General features: G+C 51.4%; 1 protein-coding gene across 1 annotated transcript in view; it reads left to right on the top strand.

Moving 5' to 3' along the window:
- Positions 1–229: 229 nt before the first annotated feature.
- KSR1 (kinase suppressor of ras 1) overlaps positions 230–23,212 on the top strand; it is a gene marked incomplete at both ends in the record, with an annotated part of 150,116 nt that continues 127,133 nt past the window's right edge. Inside the window, one exon of the mRNA XM_080714006.1 lies at positions 230–442. Within this exon, the coding sequence (XP_080570132.1) occupies positions 230–442 (213 nt within the window). The remainder of the gene's footprint in view (positions 443–23,212) is intronic.

Below are 23,212 nucleotides of genomic sequence, written 5' to 3'. Positions count from 1 at the left end.
CGCGCCCCTGGCCCGGCCCCCGCGGCCGCTTAAAGGCTCCGGGGCCGCAGCCGTCGGGTGCCGGCTTTCGCTTTGCCGCCGAGGCTGGGCGGCGCGCGGCGCGGAGTCGGCCGGCGGTGCTGGCGCCCGGGTTCGGGCGGCGCCGAGGGCGCGCCTGGTCCAGCCCTCCCGGCTCGGGGCTCCCCTGCCGAGCTCCCCGCCTCGGCCCCCGCGGCCCCGATGCTGAGGCATGGATAGAGCGGCGCTGCGCGCGGCGGCGTTGGCGATGGGGGAGAAGAAGGAGGGCGGCGGCGGGGACGCCGCGGCCGCGGCCAGCCGGGCGCTGCAGCAGTGCGGGCAGCTCCAGAAGCTCATCGACATCTCCCTCGGCAGCCTGCGCGGGCTGCGCACCAAGTGCGCCGTGTCCAATGACCTCACCCAGCAGGAGATCCGGACCCTGGAGGTGAGGGGCCGCGGTGCCCGAGGGTCCGGGACCCGGGCTGGGCCCCGCTCACCCCTCCCCGAGTCGCATCCTGCAGCCGGGCCGCCCCGGGAAGCTTCCTCTCTTGCCCTCCCTCGCGGATGCAGCAGCCCGAGGACCCAGTACCAGCACTCGCCTCGGGCAGGATTGGGAGGAGGGGGTGCGGAGTGGGAACCGGGATGCGGGCGGCAGGCGATGTGCGGGCTGGGCTGCGCGCGGGCACCCCCTGCTGACCTCCTCTGGCCCGCCGCCCCACTTCCAGGGTCTGCAGAAGTCATTGCCCCCCTGAGTCATGCGCTGGACTTTCCCCGTGTGCTCGAGCCCTGCAGCCCAGGGCCTGGTGCCCGGGAGGTCCCCTGAAGTGTGAGTGCAGACCCGCCGCCCTCTGCCTTCCCCTCCCGCCCCTGTCCCTTCCCTTCCTCTCCTCCAAGTCTTGTCTGCCGCTTTTCAAAGTGTTTGCTGAAACTGCATTTTTGCCGTTCAGGCTTTTGGTGCTTTCCTTGCGTGATGCCACAGCGGGTCATTGCTCAAAATGTAATTACCCGCTGACTCTCCCAGACACTGGGGTTTGGCTTAGGAAGGATTATGCCTGGGAAGGAAGCCTTTGGTGGGAAGATGACCCTACTTAAGGGATTCTGGTGGAGACTGGATGTAGAGAAGAAATAAGAGATGTGGCCCTCCTCTCAAATCAGAGCTGGGAAGTGCAGTATTAGAAGGATTAGGAAGAACCAGCCAGAAGGGTTGTTGGGTTCTCAGAAGGGGGAGCTTCCCCCCACCCTTACACAATAGAGGGAAACTAGTACATTCCCATCTCGCTTTTGTCCAGGGCCTGGGAGGCCTCTGAAATTCCAGGGGCCGATTAACAGCCGCGCTGTCTTGAAGGAGGGCCTCTCGCTATCTCGCATTGCCACGTCTGGTCTGTAGGTCTGGGGATGTTTTGTCATATTAGAGCCTCAGCCTCCCGCCCCTTGTTATGGCTAATTGCCTCTGCCAGCTGTCAGAGGGCCGGCCCGTCAGTGCTGTGATCATGACAGTCCTCCCTCCATGCTGACCGGGATCCTTGTTCAAAATGCTCCGGGTGATTCTCTCTTAGTTTTATTTTCTTAAAAGCTATGGAGCCAGGGACATTGGAAGAACCCAATCTATTATTATTGTTGTTGTTGTTGCTATAGCAGGACTGATGCGGCACTGCTTAAAAAACAAACTAACAAAGCCCCCAGGGGCCCTTCTGTCCACGTGTTTCCACGTGAAACAGATTTCTGGAACACAGCTAAGTGTGTTTGCCCAGCAAAGTTGAGTTTTTAAGAGGACACAATAAGGGGCCTGTGTGGCTTTGTTCTTGGAGGAGGGGTCCTTGTTCTGCAGTCTGTGTCTGCTTGGCCTGCTGTTTTGTGGGACTGAGAGATTGTTGTTTGTGTTGGCCTCTATCAGATGGTCTCCATGTCGCTCCCAAGTGCTCCTGGCTTCCAGGGTGATCATGGGAGGGTTTACTGTTCCTCTATTGCAAGCGGCTCTTTGTCCTCCAGGTTCCCTGATTTCCAAAGCCGCACTTTAGGAGAAAGGTGTGGCATCGTGACCCCCGAGCATCCAGCTGTTTGGGTCTCTGACCTGATTGCTCAGCGGCCTCTGTGCTCTGTGTGTGTTTGAATGGTCCCCTCTGGCAGCTGGAAGGCCACACAGACCCAAGGATGTTAGCTGTGCGAGCAGGCCTAACGCCTAGCTTCCTGTTCTTTCCACTGTGCTGTGGATTTGGGGTCACCCTGCTGCCTGAAAAGGCGGTGGACCTGGGTTGCTTTTTGGGATGGGCATTTAGACCCTTGTGCTAGATCCTTGGAACTGCCACCGGCCACTTTGGGTGAATCACTTTATCCTGGAGGCCTCAAAGCTCTGTACTCTGTGGTTTAGTGAAGGACAAGGGTCAAACGAAACATTTGTGATCACTTTTAGTCATATGTATATTTTAGAACAATTCTAAAATCCAGACTTAACTGGACCAATCGAGTAGGAGATAAATTTATTACTAGCAGAATCTCCGGGACAATAGGAGCAGGGTAGCGAATAGAAAGCCCACAGCTTTGAAATTGGTCCTGGTTCTGTCTCTGAGCTTGAACCAGTCCCACGACTTCCACTCTCAAGCTTCCTTGTCTGTAAAATGGGGCAGACGGCTCATACCCACGGCATATGTGGGCTGCTACCAGTAGGTTTCCACCTCTGAACCCTGGGGAGGCCTAGTGGCATTCACACCCCAAGACACCTTTTGGAGAAGGAATTTCTGCAGCTGGCTCTGATTCCCTAGACGTGGATGACAGACTGGGAAGCAATCCTGGAGCCGGCCGGCTGGGGTACCTCCCCCAGGGCCCATGGCAGCGTCCACTCGGCCTTCTTTCCTGTTCTGCAGGCTTCTCTTGCACATCAGGCCAGGCCCCCAGAGACTGCTTGCGACACTGGATTCCTGGCTTTTGAAGAAGGGTCTGGCCAGAGGGCTTGGCTTATGCAACTATATCAGACTTCTTTTTTTTTTTGGTACTGAAGATTGAACCAGGTTCAGTCTCCACATGCAGTCTCTACATGCCTGGCTAAGTTGCCCAGGCTGGCTTCAAACTTGTGATCCTCCTGCCTCAGCTTCCCGAGTGGCTGGGATTACAGACATATGCCTCCACACCTTTAGAACCACCAGCCCACTCCAGCCCTCATTAAATGAGCACCTAGTGGGAGACGCAGCATGTGAGATGTCCCTGGAAGACCCCAACCAGGCACAGGCTGCTGCTGCCCAAGATCCTGGCAGTGACAGGTGCTCAGGCTTTGGCCTCCCTCAGTCCCCCTGAGGTGGCTTTTCTCTGTAGAGCTGTCCAGCTTGGATTGGAAATGGTGGAAGGAGCCAGGGTTTAATTTTTGCCTCCTACCTGCCTGGCAGTGTGTTGGCCTCTTCTCAATCTCCTAGGATTTCCTGGATCTCCACCAACCTTCATCTCACATTTTTTCCTGTCTAAATGGAATGGGAAGGAGATACAGCCAGAAACCAGAGTCTGAATCCAGAGACAGAAGTTGGGTTAGCTGGGTGGGTGCAAGTGCCTGTCTTCCATGTACTTGGGAGGCGGAGACAAGAAGACCCAGGTTCAAGGCCAGCCTTGGTAACTTAGGGAGACCTTCAGCAATTTAGCGAGACCCTGTTTCAAAATAAAAAAATAAAAAGGGCTGGGTGGGGTAGCTCAAAGGTAGAGTGTCCCTGGTTCAAGCTCTAGTACCAAAAAGAGAAAAAAACAAAGAAATTTTAGGATTACTTTATTCTGGTAGTACCTGGTGCCTCGTCTTCATTAGATCTTTCTAGGGGTCTGAGAGATCCACCCAGGCAAGCAGGGATGTTCCCATTCTCGAGCCGTGTTCATGGAGGGACATCTGGCCTGCCTCACAGCTGGGCCTGCCCCTAGCCTGCTCATCTCTTTCTGTGGGTCTATTCTGTGCCGGGCATTGGGGAGACAGGAGTGTGCAAAAGCAGGTGCTCGTGTTGCCTCATGATAGTCACTTTTGGGGTGCACTGTAACTTAGTCTTTGCTACCAGCTCTCTAGGCCTTCCTAGGGACAGGCTCGACCCCACCCTGGCTCCCCACTTTGCATTTAGGCAAGCTGACTCGGAGCTGAGCGGGGCTTCCCACAGGAGGAGACACAGGGAGCTGTGGTGGGTACCATCTCTGCACTTGGCTGCTTCCATAGGCCATTGCTCTGGGGCCAGGAGGTGCTGGGAGGTCAGAGAGGCTGAGCCTCACTCAGCAGGCCGTGTGGAGGGCAGAGCTGTGCTGGGGGGAGGGCCAGACTCTCCTGTGTCCCAGGAGCATCTGGATCACCGAACTGCTAGAAATTGAGAGGGGTGACCTGAGTCCTCAGATCAGCTCCTCAGGACCCACGTGGACGCACATTTACTGGACAAACCTTCAGTTGCTGCTGATGCCTCCTGAGCTCCTGCACAGTGGCCACCCTGACGAGGCTTCTGAGATGGCGGGATGCCCATCTGGCCTCTAGGCTGGAGGGGAACTTTCAGTCTGAAGGGGGTGCCAGGCAGGTGGACAGCAGTGTCTAAAGTAGTGCGGCTCGCCCACCTCGAGTGCTTAGGATCGGGCCCTTCCCCGGGTATCCCACTGAACCGGTCCAACCTCCTGCATCCATGGAGATATTCCCACAGTCTCTCAAGTCATACCTCTCTTGCAGAACTGAGACTGAAACCCTTTTCCTTTCCTGATGCGGCCACTGTCATGGAGCAGGGTCTTTCTCTGCATCAGTTTAAGGTCCCTCTGAGCAACCTTGTTTGCCCCCGAAGGGCCATGGATCTGTGACATTGCCCCTTCTGCTTGGCAGTTTTCCCCCTGGACAGTCTCACTTCCCGAATGCTCCTCAGAGGAGGCCTGGACGGGGGACCTGCAGCCTCTAGAGGCTGTGAGTCTGGGAGGGCTGGGGTGCCGGAGGGAGGCCCGTCACATCTGCAGCCTGGGACAGTGTGGCGACTGGGGTTTGCCGCCTGGGGAAGGGGACTGGGCCGGGTGGTGGTGGTGGCTCTTTCCTGTCAGGGTTTTTCCTCTCCTCCCAGCGACCTGGGCTGATCCATTCTACACCCAGAGCATTCTGGTCCTGCCCACTGGCTGTGGTCTGGAGAGGGACATGTAGAGGTGCTAGCAAGTGGGGACAGTGTCTGCGGTGGTGGAGAGATAGCAAAGCCTGTGGCCACATCTCTGTGCTTTTTTAAAAAGGACATTCTGGACCAGGCATGGTGGTCAGCCAACCCAGTACTTGGGAGGCGGAGACAGGAGGATTGCAGTTTTGAAGCCAGCCCCAGAAATTTAGCGAGGTCTTCTGCAACTTAGTGAGACTCTGTTTAAAAACAAAACAAAACAAAACAAAACAAAACAAAACAGCTTAGAGTGGTGGCGCATGCTTGTAATCCCAGTAGTTGGAAAGCTGAGACAGGAGGATCACAGTTCGTGGACAGCCTCAGCTACTGAGTTAGGCCCTTCACAGCTTAGTGAGACCCTTTTTCAAAATAAAGAATAAGAAATAGGGCTAGGAGTGTAGCTTGGAGGTAGAATACCCCTGCGCTCAATCCCTAGTACTGTAAAACAAAAACTAAAACTAAAATAGACCTGGGGGTGTAGTTCAGAGGTAGAATGCCCTTGGGTTCAATCCCCAGTTCCACACACACAAAGAAAATAAAACAAAAAATAAAATAAAATGGACATCTTAGCTAGGCATGGGAGCTCATGCCCGTAATCCCAGTATTTGGGAGGCTGAGACAGGAGGATCACAGGTTTGTGGTCACTCTCAGCGCACACGCATGTGCACGCACACACGCAGGCTGGTACTCTTTATGTTCAGTTGAAAGGGGAGCTGCTGCACTGGCGCCTCTGGGGCAGTGGAGACAGCCCCGTGGGATGAGGTCCATTCTTAGTCACCTGCTCTGTTGAGCTCTCTGCTGGGCTCTTGCTTAAGCCGCTCCATTGAACGTTTCCAGGGGCTCTGAGTTTTTATCCTCATTTTAAAGATGAGAACTCAGAGGGATTAAGATACTGGGTTAGGAGGTGTTGGAACTCATGTTGACTGTTTTTGAGGCTGATGTTCTGAATTCTGTAGCTGCCGGGAGATGCAGGTCAAGGTCATGGCTGCAGATACCAAAGGAATGGCCAACAGCAAAAAATGCAGGTGAGGGGCGTACAGTGACTCATCTCCGCATCACTGGGCCGGCTGGTGGCCACCCTGGGCTGTGCTGCTCGTGAGCGGGGCGCAGGGTGCACCCCACAGGTCCAGCCCAGCACACGGGACTCTTTCAGCAAGCTGTAACGCAACTGACCTGGGTCGGTCTCATTCTGAGGAACGAGAAGCTGTCTGGAGATCACCTTACTCATAATTTTTTTAATGGCTCCCTGCCTTACTCTTTCTACACACTTCTTCTGATAAACAATATATTTTTTAACTTTCTACTTTTAATGGAAGTATTTTGAAATACGTAATGATAGGTGTTCTTTTGGGGAAAAAAAAAGTAAGGTAGACAACAAGAGTCACCGACCATATCACCTCTTAGAGTTGGCTCCTGTGAACATGTTGCTAAATAGTCTTTCAACCTTTTATTCTCTGCATCCCGCACAGATGTGCATGCGTGTATTTGTGGAGCATACCACGTGCATTGCCTCATGTCTTCTTTCTCCAGGTATAGTGGCACACACTGGTAATCCCAGTACTTGAGAGACTGAGACAGGAGGATCATAGTTTCGGAGCCAGTCTCAGCAACTTAGTGAGACTCTTAGCAACTTAGTGAGACCCTGTTTCCAAATAAAAAATAAAAATATGTCTGGAGGTGTAGCTTGGAGGTAGAATGCCCCTGGGTTCAATCCCCAGCACACCACACATACACACACACAGATGTCTTCTATCTCAGCACATACTTATGTGCAACGTCACTGTTAGCACCTGCATTGTATGCCACACCATAAATTCGTCTAGCCGGACATTGACTAGGCTTTTTTTTCCCTCCAGTGTTGGGGATTGAACCCTGGGCATTCTGCCTCTAAGCTACACCCCATCCCTGTTCACTTTTTATTTTGAAACAGGGCCCTGCTAAGCTGCAGAGGCTGGCCTCAAACCTGCACTCCTCCTACCTCAGCTTCCCAAGTACTGGGATTATAGGCATGTGTCACCACATCTGGCTAAGACTATTTTTTTAAAAATAAGACATGCCACTTCCTAGAAGTGGAAATGGCAGGATCGAAATGTATGACCATATTTACTGTCTGCCCATTTGAAATCTCTGGGGCATACTTAATCTCTTTTCTAGTGGGAATGCCATGTTGTATGAAATGGCAGCCTCTGGACCTTTATCCCATTGCCACTGCATCTGTAGCCAGGTTGAAGTTCAGGGCTTTAAACAAGGGCTGGGACGTGGCCTCTTGGCTGAGGTTCTGGGATGTTATGGGATATAATAGGAATTACGGGTTCTCGTTTTGCGGTTGCTTGTGTCTGAAGTTCTGGGTTTGTGCATACATTGTGGGTTCTAGTTTTTGTGGTTGACTGCAGGGAAAGGAAGTTCCCTTGGGCTGACCCCTTCCTGGTTGGAAGACAGCAGGGGGAGGGCTGGATTTGAGGTCAGTCTGTGTGCAGGGATTGGTCACCTTTGGGCAGTGCGCAGCCACAGAGTGACATCTTGATCACTTGAGGCTCGCAGAAGGTACTTGACCTAACTGTAGTCTTGGTTTTATCAGGTACAAATACTGATTGGTGAGCTGTCTGGGGTGCCCGGCGCTGGGTTTGATTTATGACAGCTGTGGGTTGCTCAGAGTTGTGGAAGATCTGGACCTCCACCTGTCCGGTCCTGTCATCTCACAGGTGACCTGGGGGAAGTGACTTGCCAGGAGCCCCTATTAGGGAGCATGATCAGAGAGCAGCTAATGGAGAAACACTGTGCAGGGAGTCAGGGTTCACGCCCTTGAGTGAGTCAGGTGGAGCCCGGCCTGGGTCAGTGGGCGGTTCTGCCTCAAGGACTTGCTCTCTAGGGGGAAGCAAGTGGCTTCCCTTTCTCTGCTGGGTTGGGTTCTTGGAGGACTGTCTGGAGTATCCTCTGGGTGGGCCTAGCTCAGCCTGAATGGCCCTGACTGTGTACTTTCTTTTCCTTTCCTTTCTCTTCTTCGCTGTTTCTCTCTTTCACTACTGGGATTGAACCCAGGGCTGTTCTACAGCTGCCCTATACTCCCAGCCCTTTTGGGTGTTTTAAAACAGGGTCTTGCTTAGGCTCATCTCACTTGCGATCCCCCTGTTTTAGCCTCCCAAGTGCTGGGATTACAGGCCCACACCCGCCGGGCCTCTATACTTTCAAGAGCTTCTCATCGTTCCAGTGAGAAATCTGCTGGAAGCCCTCACTCCCGCAGGGCCTGGTGTTTGTCTTACAAATTCACGCAGAGTTCGCATTTTGTACCCCATCCCTTATTATTTGTTTTGCTGTCAAGATAATGTTATAAATTCCTTCTAATTACTTCCAGAAGGTACAGCCTTTTCATCTGGTGTCTTTGTGTCCATTTTGGCTTTCTTCCTGACTCCAGAACCCAGGTGGAGAGGCTGAGGCCTACACTAGGTGCAGCTGTTGGGATAAAAACAAAATTAAGAAAAAACAAAACAAAACAAAAACACTTTGGCATTTATTCCCAGGCACGACTGGTTCTCCTCTACACTAAAAAAGTCTCAGGCAGTCTGAATAGCCACCGCCGCAGCCTTGTATCAGACCTATGTATTTTTGTACATCTGTGTTTTCTGTTGCGCTGGTCTTTGGTGGCCGTAGTGTGTTTTATTATTATTATTATTATTAGTTTTTGGTGGCACTGGGGTTCCTGGAAACCCTTCTACCTCCAGGCTACACTCCCAGACCTATTTTATATATTTTTTAAAATTTGGAAACAGGGTCTCTTAAGCCAGTGCTGCTGGCTTCGAACCTGCGCGATCCTCCTGTCTCCACCTCCCAAGTGAGGGGATTACAAGCGTGCGCCACCACGCCCGGCTCCACCACGCCTGGCTCGTAGTGTGTTTTAACTGGGCAGACTGCCTTTCCAAGTAAGGGCCTGAGGTCTTCCTATTTGTTTGCCATTTTTATCCTCCTTTTCATCTTTCTACCCTTAGAATAAATGTATGAATGAATGAAGACTTGTTTTTAAGATTAAGAAAACCAGGAAAATAAAACACGAGGTATGTGGACGAGGCCAGCTGTGGTTAGGGAAAGAACTTTTCATAAGCACAAACTGCTGTGCGCCTATATTGGCAGCTTATTGATCTGAAGAGGAGCTGCTTTTAGAGTAGTGGGGTCTTCTTCCACATGGTACCTGGAAAAGAGAGAGAGAGAGAGAGAGAGAGAGAGAGAGGGAGAGAGAGAGTGTGTGTGTGTGTGTGACGGGGGATTGAACCCAGGGGCTTTCTACCTCTGAGCTATACCCCAATCCTGTTTTGTATTTTATTTTGAAATATTTTGGGGTCTCACTAAGTGGCTGAAGCCCTTGCTAAGTTGCTGAGGCTGGCCTTGAACCTATTTCAGCCTATTGTAGATTCTCCTATTTCAGCCTCCCAAGTACTAGAATTACAGGTTTGCACTACCACGCCCAGTTTACTTAGGAGTTTTGAGTTCTAGCTTAGCTAATTCATTTGGGTTTAATTTTAATATGGATAAGCAGGATCAACTTTACTTATAGTGCATCCAGAATTTTGCTGACAAGAGAAAAAATGTTAACGGTATTTTTTTTTTTTTTTTTTTTTTTTGTTTTCTGGGTCTGAGGATGGAACCCAGGGGCATTCTACTTCTCAGCTACACCTCGTGCCCTATTTTTTTATTCTTTATTTTGAAACAGGGTCTCACAGCTGGGCGTGGTGGCGCACGCTTGTAATCCCCGCGCTTGGGAGGCTGAGACAAGAGGATCGCGCAGGTTCGCAGCCAGCTGCGTGTGCTGGTTTAGGAGACCCTGTTTCCAAATAAAAATGTAAAAATAGGTCTGGGAGTGTAGCCCGGAGGTAGAAGGGCTTCCAGGAACCCCAGTACCACCCAAAAAAAAGAAAAAGAAACAGGGTCTCACAAAGTTGCAGAGGGCCTCACTAAGTAGCTGAGGCTGTCCACAAACCGTGATCCTCCTTGTCTCAGCCTCCCAGGTATTGGGATTACAGGCGTGCGCCACCACACCTGGCTAAAGGTGATTTTAAAGAAGCGCCCAGAGTGTTTTCTACTCTCTAGGCAGTGTCTTAAGCGCTTAGTACAGCCTTTCCTGGACTGTTTCATGCAAGACAGTCCTGTGGCAGAGGAGTTGAGAGTGTGTTATCAGCCATTTCCTTCCTGGAGATCGCTAGGATGAGGATTTAGGTTTTAAAGGCCCCGAGAAGTCCTATAGCAAGGATCTCACACTTCTTCACCCAGAAGATCCTTTTTCCTCCTGAAACAAGTTAGTGAAATATGACCCTAACCAGGAGTAGGGAGAGAGGAGAAGCTGGAGGCTCAGATTCAGCTACTGTTGTTTGAAATGGAGGTCCCTTTCGGGGTTCCAGGCCAAATGGGGTTGGGCAAGGAGAGCCGTGTTCCTACAGACCCAGCCCGCTGTGAAAAGTTTCCTTTTGTTGAAGGAGATGCTTTACAAAGGGTGGCAGAGGTTTCCTGAGCACCACACCAGCACTTCAAGACTTAGTTCACTTGACCCATCCGACAGGAGGAACCCGCGCATGGGGTTGGCCTGCTGGAGCTGGCCATACCTGCTGCCTCCTGGCCCTGGGGACATTTAGCTGATGCCCCTGCATGCTGCCCTCAGGGCCCACGAGGAGCTTCAGGAATCCTCTGGTGGGCAAAAAAAAAAAAAAATGCAGAAGAAATGCACATGGCTGTGTGTGTGAGTGTGTGTGTGAGTGTGTGTGTGTGTGTGTGTGTGTGTGTGTGTGTGTGTGTGTGTTTGAGCCTGGGGTGGTTGCAGAGGGGAAGGGCTGGGCTGTGCGGCAGATGAGGAATGCTTTTTAAAACAAAAAAGGAAATGCTGGCTCTGAAGGAGAGGAAAGGAAGCAGCTTCCTGTTGCTGGGGGTTTTGGAAGGCAGAACTCCTTCTGGCCCCTCGACCGGCAGAGGCCCGGGCTGGCTGGGGTTTCAGAATTACAGCCCCATTTCATCTTCCCCAGATCACTGAGTCAATTGGATGTGTGCTTTCCAGAACAACCATCTATACCTGTTATAAAATGGACGTGTCGCCAGGCGTGGTGGCGCACGCTTGTAATCCCCGCGCTTGGGAGGCAGAGACAGGAGGATCGCACTGGTTCGAAGCCAGCTGCTTGCGCTGGCTTAGGAGATCCTGTTTCCAAAAAAAAAAAAAAAAAAGTAAAAATAGGTCTGGGAGTGTAGCCCGGAGGTAGAAGGGCTTCCAGGAACCCCAGTACCACAAAAAAAAAAAAAAAAAAAAATGGACGTGTCATAATAGCTGACGTTTGGTGCATGCTCACGCCAAGCCTGCCAGCAGCTTTGTGGAGCATGCGCTCTTCACTACAGCCTTGTGAGGACGGTCCTCTCATTATCCCCATTTTACAGATGAAACTGAGGTGCAGAGAGGTTAAAGATTTGTAAAGAGTCACACAGCTGAAAGACTGAGCTGTCCTTTGAACCCATACAGTTTTTTGTTTTTTGGTCCTAGAGATTAAACCCAGGTCATTCTATCTATGAGCGACACCCCCAGCCTTAAATTGTTATTATTATTTTTTTTAATTTTGGAAAAGGGTCTCACTAAGATACAGAGGATCTCACTGAATTACTGAGGCTGGCCTCAAACTTCTGATCCTCTCGTCTCAGCCTTCCAAATATGGGGATTACAGGTATGCACCATCATACCCTGCTCTCAGACAGTCTTCATTACCTGCCTTTTCAACCCAAATGGCATTTGCACACTCTTCTCTTCCAACTGGAAAAGTTTTTTAGCATAGAATAATCATGGTTTTGCAGTGCCAGGAGTCAAACCCAGGCCTCGCATATTCTAGGTAAGCACCAGACCACTGAGCTACATCCCTAGTAGCCTTTGGGTTCCAGAAGGCAGCCCCCAAACCCTGGCCAAGCCCTGATTCTTAGCTAAAATATTTGGGTCTGATTTATATTTGTTTTTCTACATTATTGTGGAAATGTTTAAATACATATAAAAGTAGAGGGAAAGTATGAGGACCCCAGGTAGTGATGCCCACCTCTGCAGTAAACAGCTCCAGCCAGTCTTGGGTCATCTAGCACTTTTCTACCCCAAGTAAGCGGAGTTCTGAGAATGGTGGCCCTGGACAGTTGGTCTCAGGAAGCAAGAGACCCGGGGAAATCTTCTAGTCCAGGCCCTGCCTGTAGGCAGAGCTGTCTCCCTGGCAGGCCGGGCGGACTCCACCCTTTATTTCCTCCCTGTCCCCCCCAGCTTTCTGGGGCTCCTGCCAGCCTGTAGGTTGCAGGGCACCCATCTTACCCCTGCCTGACTCTTCTGCTGCACCTAAGATCTGCTTTCGGGTGGGGAGTTCCTTTGCTGTTCCTGCAGCACTGCACAAGACTGCCCTGGGAGTCTGTAAGGATCCCGGTCACAGACCCTGCAGTCACACTGTGTGCATGACAAGCCCCAGTCCACTTTTCATGGCCCTGGTATCGTCTTATCTTTTCCTTGGTGCTTTATCTACACCATAAGATGTGTGTACTTCTGCCAACATTTATGGAGTTCTATCGTGTGTGGGCCCCAGGAAGGAGTGCCTTTGAGTGACAGTCAGAAGCTACCCTCTGTTCATTTCTTTATTTTTTATCTGGTACTGGGGCTTGAACCTAGGAGCATTCTACATCTGAGTTACCCCACCTTCATCCCTTCTATTTTTTTTATTTTGAAATAGGGTCTCATTTAAGTTGCTGAGGGCCTCACTAAATTACTGAGGCTGGCTGCAAACCTGCGATTCTCCTGTCTCAGCTTCAAAAGACTGGGATTACAGGCATGAGCCACTGAGCCAGCTTCTCTGTTTGTTTCTGAGGTTCCATGCTGGGTGTGACCCAGCATCTGGGAGGGCCTTTCTTGCCCCTCGAGGTTCGGTTTCATGGTTCTCTTCAGTCCTTCCTGGAACCTGGTTTTGCTGATGACCGTTTCATTTCTCTTCTCTGTGGTTTCTGGACCCCATCTGGGGTGGTTTTCTTCTGGCTGTTCTTTTGTTTATGTTTTTTGCTGTATTGTCTTATGAGTCTTTCTCAGGTGCTTCTCACTTTTGCTGTCTGTTTCAGATCTCTGAGTTTGGCCTGCCCGGCACAATCATGATGTCTTTATGGGAAAGGACCGTGTTGAGGCGTGTAGTAAGGATGTCAGGGTGAATGTGCGTGGGCTGTGGTGGTGACCGGGACGCATGCACATCCTGACTCTTCCTTGCTACTTCAGTGATCTTGGGACGTTCCTTAGCTCTCTGGATCTTAGTTAAAAAGGGAATGAGGTGGGATCTATTTTGGACTCTTGTGAGGAGTTACGGAGATACAGAAGGTATGCTGGACAGTGCCTGGCACCTAGATGGAATTCGATATTTTTTTAAACCTCTTCTCACTTACTGTTTTTCTAAAACACCTTCCCGTGTTTCTGTTATCTTCCTTTCTCTTGTTTTAAGTGTGGTATGATGTTCCATCTACTGGATATGCTTTCCTTTGCCAAAGTGTTTCCCCTGTTACTGGACATTTTGGTTATTTCCAGATTTCTGTTGTTATAAAAAGTGTGACTGGAATCATTGTTATGAAGCCCCTCTGTTTGTTCCTATTTTGAATTTATCGCCTTGGGATAATTCCCAGGGATAGAACTGTTAGATCAAAGAGCACGAATCAATCAGTCTTTCTTTCTTTGATAAGAGTTACTAAACTACTCTCCATCTTATTCCTTTTTTTTTTTTTTTTTTTTGGTGGTACTGGGATTCCTGGAAGCCCTTCTACCTCCGGGCTACACTCCCAGACCTATTTTTTACATTTTTATTTGGAAACAGGGTCTCCTAGGCCAGTGCACGAGGCTGGCTTCGAACCTGCGCGATCCTCCTGTCTCCGCCTCCCAGGCTCGGGGATCACAAGTGTGCCCACCACGCCCGGCTCATCTTATTCCTTTTGAATGATGTTGATCTTAAAAGTTGTTCTCCTAGCCAGGCGTGGTGACGCACGCTTGTAATCCCAGCATTCGGGAGGCTGAGACAGGAGGATCGCGGTTCCTAGACAGTCTCAGCTACTTAGTGAGGCCCTCTGCAACTCAGTGAGACCCTGTTTCAAATTAAAGAATAAAAAGCAGGGCAAGGGGTATAGCTCAAAGGTTGATTGCCCCTGGGTTCCATCTCCAGACCGGCCAAAAAGAAAAATTGTTCTCCCAGATAAGTATTGTGTGTGCGCATGTGTGTGTGTGTGTGCATATATATATATATATATATTTGGTGCTGGGTATTGAACCCAGGAGCATTCTATCTCTGAGCTATACCCTCAGCCCTATTTTATTTTTATTTTGAAACAGGGTCTCAGTAAATTGCAGAGGGTCTCACTAAGTTGCTGAAGCTGGCTTTGAACTTGTGATCCTCCTGTCTCAGCCTCCCAAGTACTGGGAAAACAGGCATGTGCCACTACCATGCCTGGCTCTTTAATATATATATATATAGTTTTTTTTTTTTTGCGGTACTGGGGATGGAAGCCAGAGGCATTCTACTTCTGAGCAACACCCTAGCCCTATTATTTCTATTCTTTATTTTGAAATAGGGTCTCACTGAGTTGCAAAGGGCCTCACTAAGTAGTTGAGGTTGTCTTTGAACTGAGATCCTCCTGTCTCAGCCTCCGAAATGCTGGGATTACAAACATGCGCCACCATGCCTGGCTCATACATATTTTTAAATAATCCCCTTTTGCCTTGGTACCTTTCTCCTGCTCCCCTCCATTTAAAACTATATCTTTTGAGCTGGACATGGTGATGCACGCTTGTAATCCCAGTACTTGGGAGGCTGAGACCAGGGATTGCAGGTTTGAGGCCAGCCTCAACTACTTAGGGAGGCCCTCCGCAACTTACTGACCCCAGTTTCCAAATAAAGAATAAAAAATAGGGTTGGGAGTGTCAGAGGTAGAATACCCTGGGTTCAATTCCATAAAAACTTGTTCAGGAATAAGGGCGAGGGCCTTGGAGCGCTTATCTGATTCCCCAGATTCATCTCAAAGAATCTCACTTCTGCATTGAGGTGTCACTGTGAAGTGGGCCTAGGGGTTAGCTTGCACTTGCTGTTTATTCATCTCTATTTCTTCTGTGCCTCTTAACTGAGCTCTGCTGTGGGCCAGGCATGATGTTTGGCTCCAGGAAAGAACAGTGCAGACAGAGCCATTCCTGTAATGGAAGGGGAAACCACAAGCAGATAGGCAGACAGGAGGGGGGCGAGATGAGAAAACCGAAGTGGGCATGCACAGTGACACACACCTGCAACCCCAGTGACTCCAGAGGCTGAGGGAGGAGAGTCCCAGGTTTGAGACCAGCCTGGATACCTTAGTGAGAACCTGCCTCCAAAAAAAAAAAAAGAAAAAGGGCCCAGTGGTGGAGCGCCCTGGGTTCAGCCACTGTTTTAGTTTGGGTGGTTGGGGAAGGCCTTGAGTTTCAAAGGACATGGACCTAGCAGGGCATGGTGGCGCACGCTTGTAATCCCTGCACTTGGGAGGCAGAGACAGGAGGATCACGCTGGCTTGAAGCCAGCCTCGCTGGCTTAAGAGACCCTGTTTCCAAATAAAAATATAAAAAATAGGTGTCTGGGAGTGTAGCCCGGAGGTAGAAGGGTTTCCAGGAACCCCAGTACCACCAAAAAAAAAAAAAAAAAAAAAAAAAAAAAAGGACACGGACCACTGCAGCCATGAAAGGGTTTCAGCAGAGGAGAGCTGGCATGCACCAGGTTTGAGGGAGATGTGGGTGTTTAAGGGCCAGAAAGATGCTGGGACACAGTGGGAGGGGCAGGTATTCTCCCTTACCCCTCAGCGAGGTGCCAGGCATTGTGCAGGAGAGGTGTATTGTGTTCCAGAAATTCAGCTTTGAGAGGGGTTTGTGGCTGAGTAAACCCACAGAAGGTGCTGGCGAGGTGTGACCAAGGCTCCCAGGCTGCCCGCTGACTCATCTCTGCACCGAGGGGCGTGGGGCTTCGGAGAAGCTCTGCGCTGAGAGCCTTCATCGAGGTGACTGGGACCTGGTTTTCTGGCAGAAGTTCTGGCAGTCCCAGCCTGGCTAGGGACACCCTGGATCTCTGCCAGGCGAGGGGGCCTGGGAACTGAGGTTGCCAGCTCAGATGTGGGGCTGCCGGGAGCAGGTGTGAGTGTCTGGCACCCACTTGTGGGAAACATGCCTGAGAAAGACGTGGGAAACCCCGCCTTCCTGGGCTGCTCTGCCCCGCCCCGCTCCTGGCTCACTGAGGACTCTGCTGAATGTGGACCTAGGAACACGGTGTGTGTGTGTGTGTGTGTGTGTGTGTGTGTGTGTGTGTGTGTGTGTTTTACTGGGGATTGAACTACTCAGGGGTTTTCACTAGATTGTTGAGAGTCTTGGCAAGTTGCTGAAGCTGGCCTCAAACCTGCTATCCTCCTGTCTCAGCCTCTCAAGTGTTGGGATGACAGGCAAGCACCACCACACCCAGCTGACACTGCTTTTCCTGGCTTCCTTTCTTGAAGTAAAGCAAAGAGGGAATATGAGATCTGAGTGGATGCTGAAGAGGATTTGGGAACAGCCTAGCGTGCATTCACGTGGTGAGGTGAGGGGCTCGTGGCAGTTCCAGGAAATGGGCTGGGGGATGTTGGCCGCCATCCAAGACCAGAACAGTGCCTGGCACATCACTTGAGGGAGGTGCCTTCCCTCCCATGGTGTCCTGAGCGCCTCTCTGGTCCTCAAACACATCAAGCTTGCTTCTGCCTCAGGACTCTTGTGCGTACTCTCATCTGATGCCATCACTGGCCATGAACAAGCTCTGTGGGTCTCTTGCCTAGGAGTGAGTTGCTAAATTAGAAGGAGGGCCAGATCCTGGGGACAGAATAATTCCGGCTCCCTGTTCATCCACGGACTTGAAACAGACTCGCCCAAGTTTAGCATAGCAGGCTTTTTATAGGAGTCTGCTCGGTGACTCGTCAGTAATGCTAGCCTCACACGCCCGCTGCGGTTCCCATCTGGAACTGTCTGTTTTTACACGTCTGCCTGTTTCATTGGACCCCTCAGAAATCTGCTTGACCTTGGGGCTTGCCCAGGATAGGAGAGGTCAGAAAAGGATTTGCTGAGCATTTTGGATGAAACAGTGCTCTGTGCCAAAGGGCTGGAAAGTGTGCCCTTTTCCATTTGAAAAAGAGTAGTTCACAGCCATCCATAGGAAGAGCAAGCGTATTAGAACCCAGATTAGCAGAAAAAAAGGAGGCGGAAGGAGGTGGGGGGACCATGGCAGAGCAGGGGGTGGAGAGGGGACCTGGAGGAGCTGGGGCTGGGCGAGGGCCTTGGAGCGCTTATCTGATTCCCCAGATTCATCTCAAAGAATCTCACTTCTGCTTTGAGGTGATGTCACTGTTAAGGGGCCTAGTGGAGACTTGCAGGCAGGGTTGTGCTTTAAATGTCGGTGGCCAGTCCTAGGAGAAAGAGGGTGACAGGTCTCTGGGGGAGAGTCCCCTTGGTGGCCCTGACTCACCCGGGCCAAGGGCACAGATCAGAGCAAGGAAGGATCCGTCAGCAAATGGAAACTTGTCTTTTCAGGGGACAGGAAGCCTCTGTGTGGTGGCCTGGTAGTTTATGAGGAGAGGTGAGTGTTGAGACAAGGCCCTGGGCCATTCTTGCAGTTACATCTTTGACTATTTTGAGAGTTTTAGGAAATAGTTAAAAAAAAGAAAAGAAACCAGAAGCCAGAGACGTCACTTACAATTCCTGTGTGCAGACAGCCACATGGGCTGCTCTTTGCCATGTGACCAATAGGAACTTGACTCCTCAACCCAGCAGCGCTTCTGAGGTGGTCTCCAAAGGCCACACCCCAAGCCAGCTACTAAGGACTTAAACTACACTTCCTCTCTGGCCCTGTTTGGTTTCAGCAGTTTCCTGGTCTGGCAGGATTTGTCTTTTTTTTTTTTTTTTTGCAGTACCAGGGATGGAACCAGGGATATTGTATCCCCAAGCTACACCCCCAGCCCTATTTTTTAGTCTTTTTATTTTTGAAACAGAGTCTCACTTGCGAAGGGCTTTGCTAATTAGCAGAGGCTGTCCGTGAACCACGATCCTCTGGTCTCCGCCTCTCAAATGCTGGGATTACAAGTGTGCGCCACCATGCCTGGCAGGATTTGTCTTCTTCACACCTGGCTCGTCAAAGCCCCAGTGAAGTACACTGGCCCTTGTCTCTCTGTGGCTGCAGAGCCAGGCGTGCTTGGGTTCTGAGAGTCTTGCCCTGGGGAAGCGGAGCCCATGCAGGCTCCCGGCCTCTGCCTGGCCTCACTGCCCTGCCTCCCCTCCCCCCTTATTGATGACAGGCTGGGCAGCTTCCCTTTGTTTTGGAAAGCTCTGCCAGTCCATGGACCACTTCTGTCCTTGGATGTAAGGCTAGGAAGGTGAGCAGCACCCATGGTAGGTGAGAACACAGATGCTGGTGCTTGACAGCCTGGCTTCACACCGCACTCCTTTCCTGGCTGCCTGTGTGTCTTTAGGCAAGTCGCTTAACCTGTCTGAGCAATAGCTGCCTCGTCTGTAAAATGGGGATTATAATAGGGTGGTTGTTCGTCCTAAGCGAGATAAGCTGTGGGAAGCACAATGGCTGGCACAGAATACAGACATTTTAATATTATAATATTGCTATTTATTTTCTCAGTAAGTATTTAATTAGTACCCACTCTGGGATAGAACACTATTGTGAGTCTGGCGAAATAACAGTGAACACAATGGATAAAAATGCCAGCTTCATGGAACGTAGCGCTTGGGTGCTGGGAGATGTTCACAGGAAGTGGGCAAGCAAAGTGCGCCGTCTGTTGAGTGGAATAGCCGGAGAAGAGCAAGCGCAGAAGCCTTGCAGCGGGCCTGGGTTGCTGGAGAGCTGGGCTCGGAGCACCTACTCTCAGGTGTCCACCTGCACACGGCACCGTGGGCTTATGGAGAGGGAGGGCAGAACTAGGAGAAAAGAAGATTGCTGGGCCTTTGCTGGGCTCTGGGCCCGCCCCTGTCCTGTAAAAGCCTAAAGGGATTTTGAAACGCGGCCCTCCTTAGTTATGAAAAATGGAGTTAGCAGGTTGGCATCCCAGCCCCTATGAAATCTCAGGTTTTGACTCATACAAGGCACACTTTCTGACCTTGTAGGCAGGTGGCACAGCCACAGGCTGCTCCAGACTGGGGCTCTGCCACCCACTGAGGGTGTCACGGGGGCCAGCCGCATCCACTCATCCAGGAGTGGTTAGTGAACACCCGGGATACAAGATGATGCCTGCACCCTCCCTCGCTCCTTCCCTCATCTGTCACCTGAGGACAGCACGTGCCCTTTTAGGATAACGGGAGTTTATCCCAACACAGTAGCTCAATAGGAAAGCAGAATTTATGAAGACACCTGAATTACCTTGGAACACAGAAAACAGGAAAGCAGGACAGCTGTCGAGCACGCAGTGGATGGGGTGACCCATGGGTGGGTTATTATGCCCACAGGTGCTAATTATGAAGGCCAGGTAAGAACATGAACCATATATATAATATTACATCAAGTGAAAACAAATATACAGAAGGCAAAGTTGCTTGCATGCAGCGTTTGAAAATTGGTTAAAAAGATGGAAAAGACTAGAAGTGAAATGAGGTGGGCGGGATCTGGTTTTCCTTTTGGAAAAATTTATTACTATTATAATTATTGTATTCATTTGTTCATTAAAATAATGAATATCCGAGTGCCTGCCAGATTTCAGGCACTGAGCTCATGCTTAGATTTCCGCCAGAGGCCCTGGCTGTGGGAGCCACGTTCTGTCGTTCCTGGGCCCCCTTCCCTCTGCGGTGCTCAGGGGTTGAAGACGGATGTCCTGGTGCAAAACTCAACCTTTCAGGTGTGGAAGGGAGACTTGGTTCTACAGATTCTCCTCCGGGTGCTCAGGCCTTCGTTGAGCCACTCCTGGATTCTGCCGAGGAGAAGGGAACTTCCCAGGGCCGCTGCCCCTCCTGAGGGCCATGAGCTAGTTCTTTTTTGGTACCGGGGATTCAACCCAGGGCATTCTAACTTTTTTTTTTTTGGGTTTGGGGATAGAACCCAGAGGCATTTGACCTTTGAGCTACACACCCTGCCCAATTTTTTATTCTTTATTTTTGAAACAGGGTCTCACTGAGTTGCGGAGGGCTGTCTGCAAACCGTGATCCTCCAGTCTCAGCTTCCCAAATGCTGGATTACAAGCGTGAGCCACCACGCCCGGCTCATTCTACCTTTTTATTTTAAAACTGTTTCTTGGCTGGCATGATGGCACATGTTTGTAATCCCAGTACTTGGGAGGCTGAGACAGGAGGATCGCACAGGTTCAAAGCCAGCCTCAGCTACTCACTGAGGCTCTCGGCAACTTAGTGAGACCCTGTTTCCAAATAAAATATAAAATATTTGTAGTGTAGCTTGGAGGTAGAAAAGCCCCTGGGTTCCATCCCCAGTACCACAAAACAAACAAACAAAAAACTTTTTCACTCAATTGCTGAGGGTCTTGCTAAATTGCGGGGACAGGCCTCAAACCTGAGCTCTTCCTGTCCTGGCCTCCCAGGTGCTGGGGTTACAGGCATGTGCCACCGCTCTAGGCTGCCAGGAGCTCTCTCTAGCAGCAGTCCTGTGGGAGCAGAGCTGGCCGGGCACGGTCTCCTAGTTGAGCGGTGTCAGGGGCTGTCAGAGAGTTGGGATCTAGCCTAGAGAGGGGTGTCCCTGCCCTTCCAACCATGGGGCCCTCTCCCTGGGCGCCATCAGGAAGAAGAGCCTTGGCTCTGGGCTCTACCTCTAGGTGCTGGCATGCCCAGGTTAAACAGCACCTGGGCTGCAGCCCCGGGAAGCCCGCTTGGCCAGACACGTGGGATTCTTGCTGCCCGCACTCTGAGAAAGGTCCTCTGAGGGTTCAGGGGATGGAGGCGGTGATGAGGACTCTGGGATAGCACTGACAATACCGTGCCCCCCAGTCCTTCCTGGGCCCAAGTGCGATTCTCACCTCCATTGCACAGGAGGGAACTGAGGCCTCCTCTAGTCTCCCGAGGGCGCGGCAGTGGTCTCACAGGGGTCTGGCTGTTCTGTGTCACAGCACGCTGGGCCACCGAGGGGGGCTTGTGTCTATCCCGGTGTACAGGAAAAGCCGCAGCGTTGGGACCCTCCCTGCCATTGCAGCCACACCAGCGGTTTCAGGGACAGCCTCTGTTCTCCACTCAGGGTGACCACAGCCCTTTAGCGGTGAGGAAGGATTTCCTCTCTCTCTGAGGACAAAGACTGTGTCATGACCTTTTTATCCGGAAGTTTCAGGGTCTGGTCCAGCGCCTGGCATGTGGTAAGTGCCAAGGAATTGAATAGGGATTCTGAGGCATGTATTGTGATCCTGGTGATGTTCCTGGAAAAAAGACAGGAATCAAAGCAAAAGGCTGGCCCATGCAGGCTTACATGTGGGCCTCCAGGATCCAGACCTGGCTTGAGTCAAGTCTGTGCCTCGACTGTTTTTTTTTTTTTTTTTTTTTTTTGTGGTACAGGGAATGGAACCCAGGGGCATTCTACCTCTGATCTATACCCCCAGCCTATTTTTTATTCTTTATTTTGAAACAGGGTCTCACTGAGTTGCAAAGGGCCTCACTAAGTAGCTGAGGATGTCTGCCAGCCTCGATCCTCCTGTCTCAGCCTCTCAAATGCTGGGATTCCAAGTGTGCACCACCACGCCTGGCACTTTGACTGTTTTAAACCTGCTCAAGTTATGTTACTTAAGGCACCCATTCCTCATCTGTAAAAGGAGACAGTCATAGTACCTGCTGGGTAGGCTCTTGTGAGGATTCAAAGAGGGAATGTGTGACATGGGGAACAGAGCCACCCACAGCAAGGTCTTGGTAAGCCCGAGTTATTGTTTACTGTCCCTGCGCACAAGGTTAAATGGAGTAGAACTTTGAGGGAGAATCCCCAGCTCACAAGTAGCTGTTGCTGCTGCTGCTGCTGCTGCTGCTGCTGCTGCTGCTGCTGCTGCTGCTCCTCCTCCTCCTCCTCCTCCTCCTCCTCCTCCTCCTCCTCCTCCTCCTTCTTCTTCTTCTTCTTCTTCTTCTTCTTCTTCTTCTTCTTCTTCTTCTTCTTCTTCATTGTGGTACTGGGGATGGAACCCAGGAGCATTCTACCTCCGAGCAACACCCCCAGCCCTATTTTTTATTCTTTATTTTGAAACAGGGTCTCACTGAGTTCCAAAGAGCCTCACTAAGTAGCTGAGGCTGGCTTCGAACCTGCATGATCCTCCTATCTCAGCCTCCCAAGTGCTGGGATTACAAGCGTGCGCCACCACGCCTGGCTCCAAGTAGCTTCAGAGGCTGGTCCTAGTGCTGCTGACGTCTCCACTTCACCCCTGCACAGAGCACTGGTGCATGTGGAGGCGGAAAGTCTTGGGCAGACCTGGGCGAGTCCCAGCTCTGTCACTTTGTGGCCCCAGGCAGCCCCTCACCTGGGAGCTCATTGTGTGTGTGTGTGTGTGTGTGTGTGTGTGTGTGTTACTGTGGACCGAATCCAGGAGGGTAGTCTACCTCCGAGCTACACCTCCAGCTCTGTGTTACTGCTTGGCTGTGAAGCAGATTGCTGAGAGTCTTCGTTGACATTGCCGAGACTGGCTTTGAACCTGCGATCCTCCTGTCTCAGCCTTCCAGGTGCTGGGATTGCAGTCATGGGCCACCACGCCTGGTTTGGGAGCTTATTTTCTCATCTTACTGGGATTGTGAGAGCAAGGCTGGTGCTGTAAAGGGACCCTCGCTGGGGCCTGGGAGCCTGAGCTGACAGGCCAGCATGGTGGATGGCGCCCTCTTGGCGGCAGCGCCCTTTCTCACTCACCTCGCCTCTCCCCCGTTCTTCCTTTGGCTCCGCTGGGTCCTAGGGAAGGAGGTCTGGAAGGTGTCTTTCCTAGTACAGAAGACAGGGACAGGCTGCCCGACGCCGCGATGGCCCTGGACCTTCCCTGCTCAGCCAGCCAGCCCCCTTCTTCCCCTAGGCACCTAGGATGCTGCCGAGGCCCTGGGGAGAGGGGTGGGGAGGGGAGGGGCTTCAGTGGGATGTGAGCAGGGTCCCAGCAGGGAG

The sequence above is a fragment of the Muscardinus avellanarius genome, assembly GCF_963383645.1.
Source record: "Muscardinus avellanarius genome assembly, chromosome: 16".
In the NCBI taxonomy this organism is placed as follows: domain Eukaryota; kingdom Metazoa; phylum Chordata; class Mammalia; order Rodentia; family Gliridae; genus Muscardinus; species Muscardinus avellanarius.
Note: the sequence above shows the minus strand (reverse complement) of the source record. Positions and strands in the feature narration are given on the sequence as shown.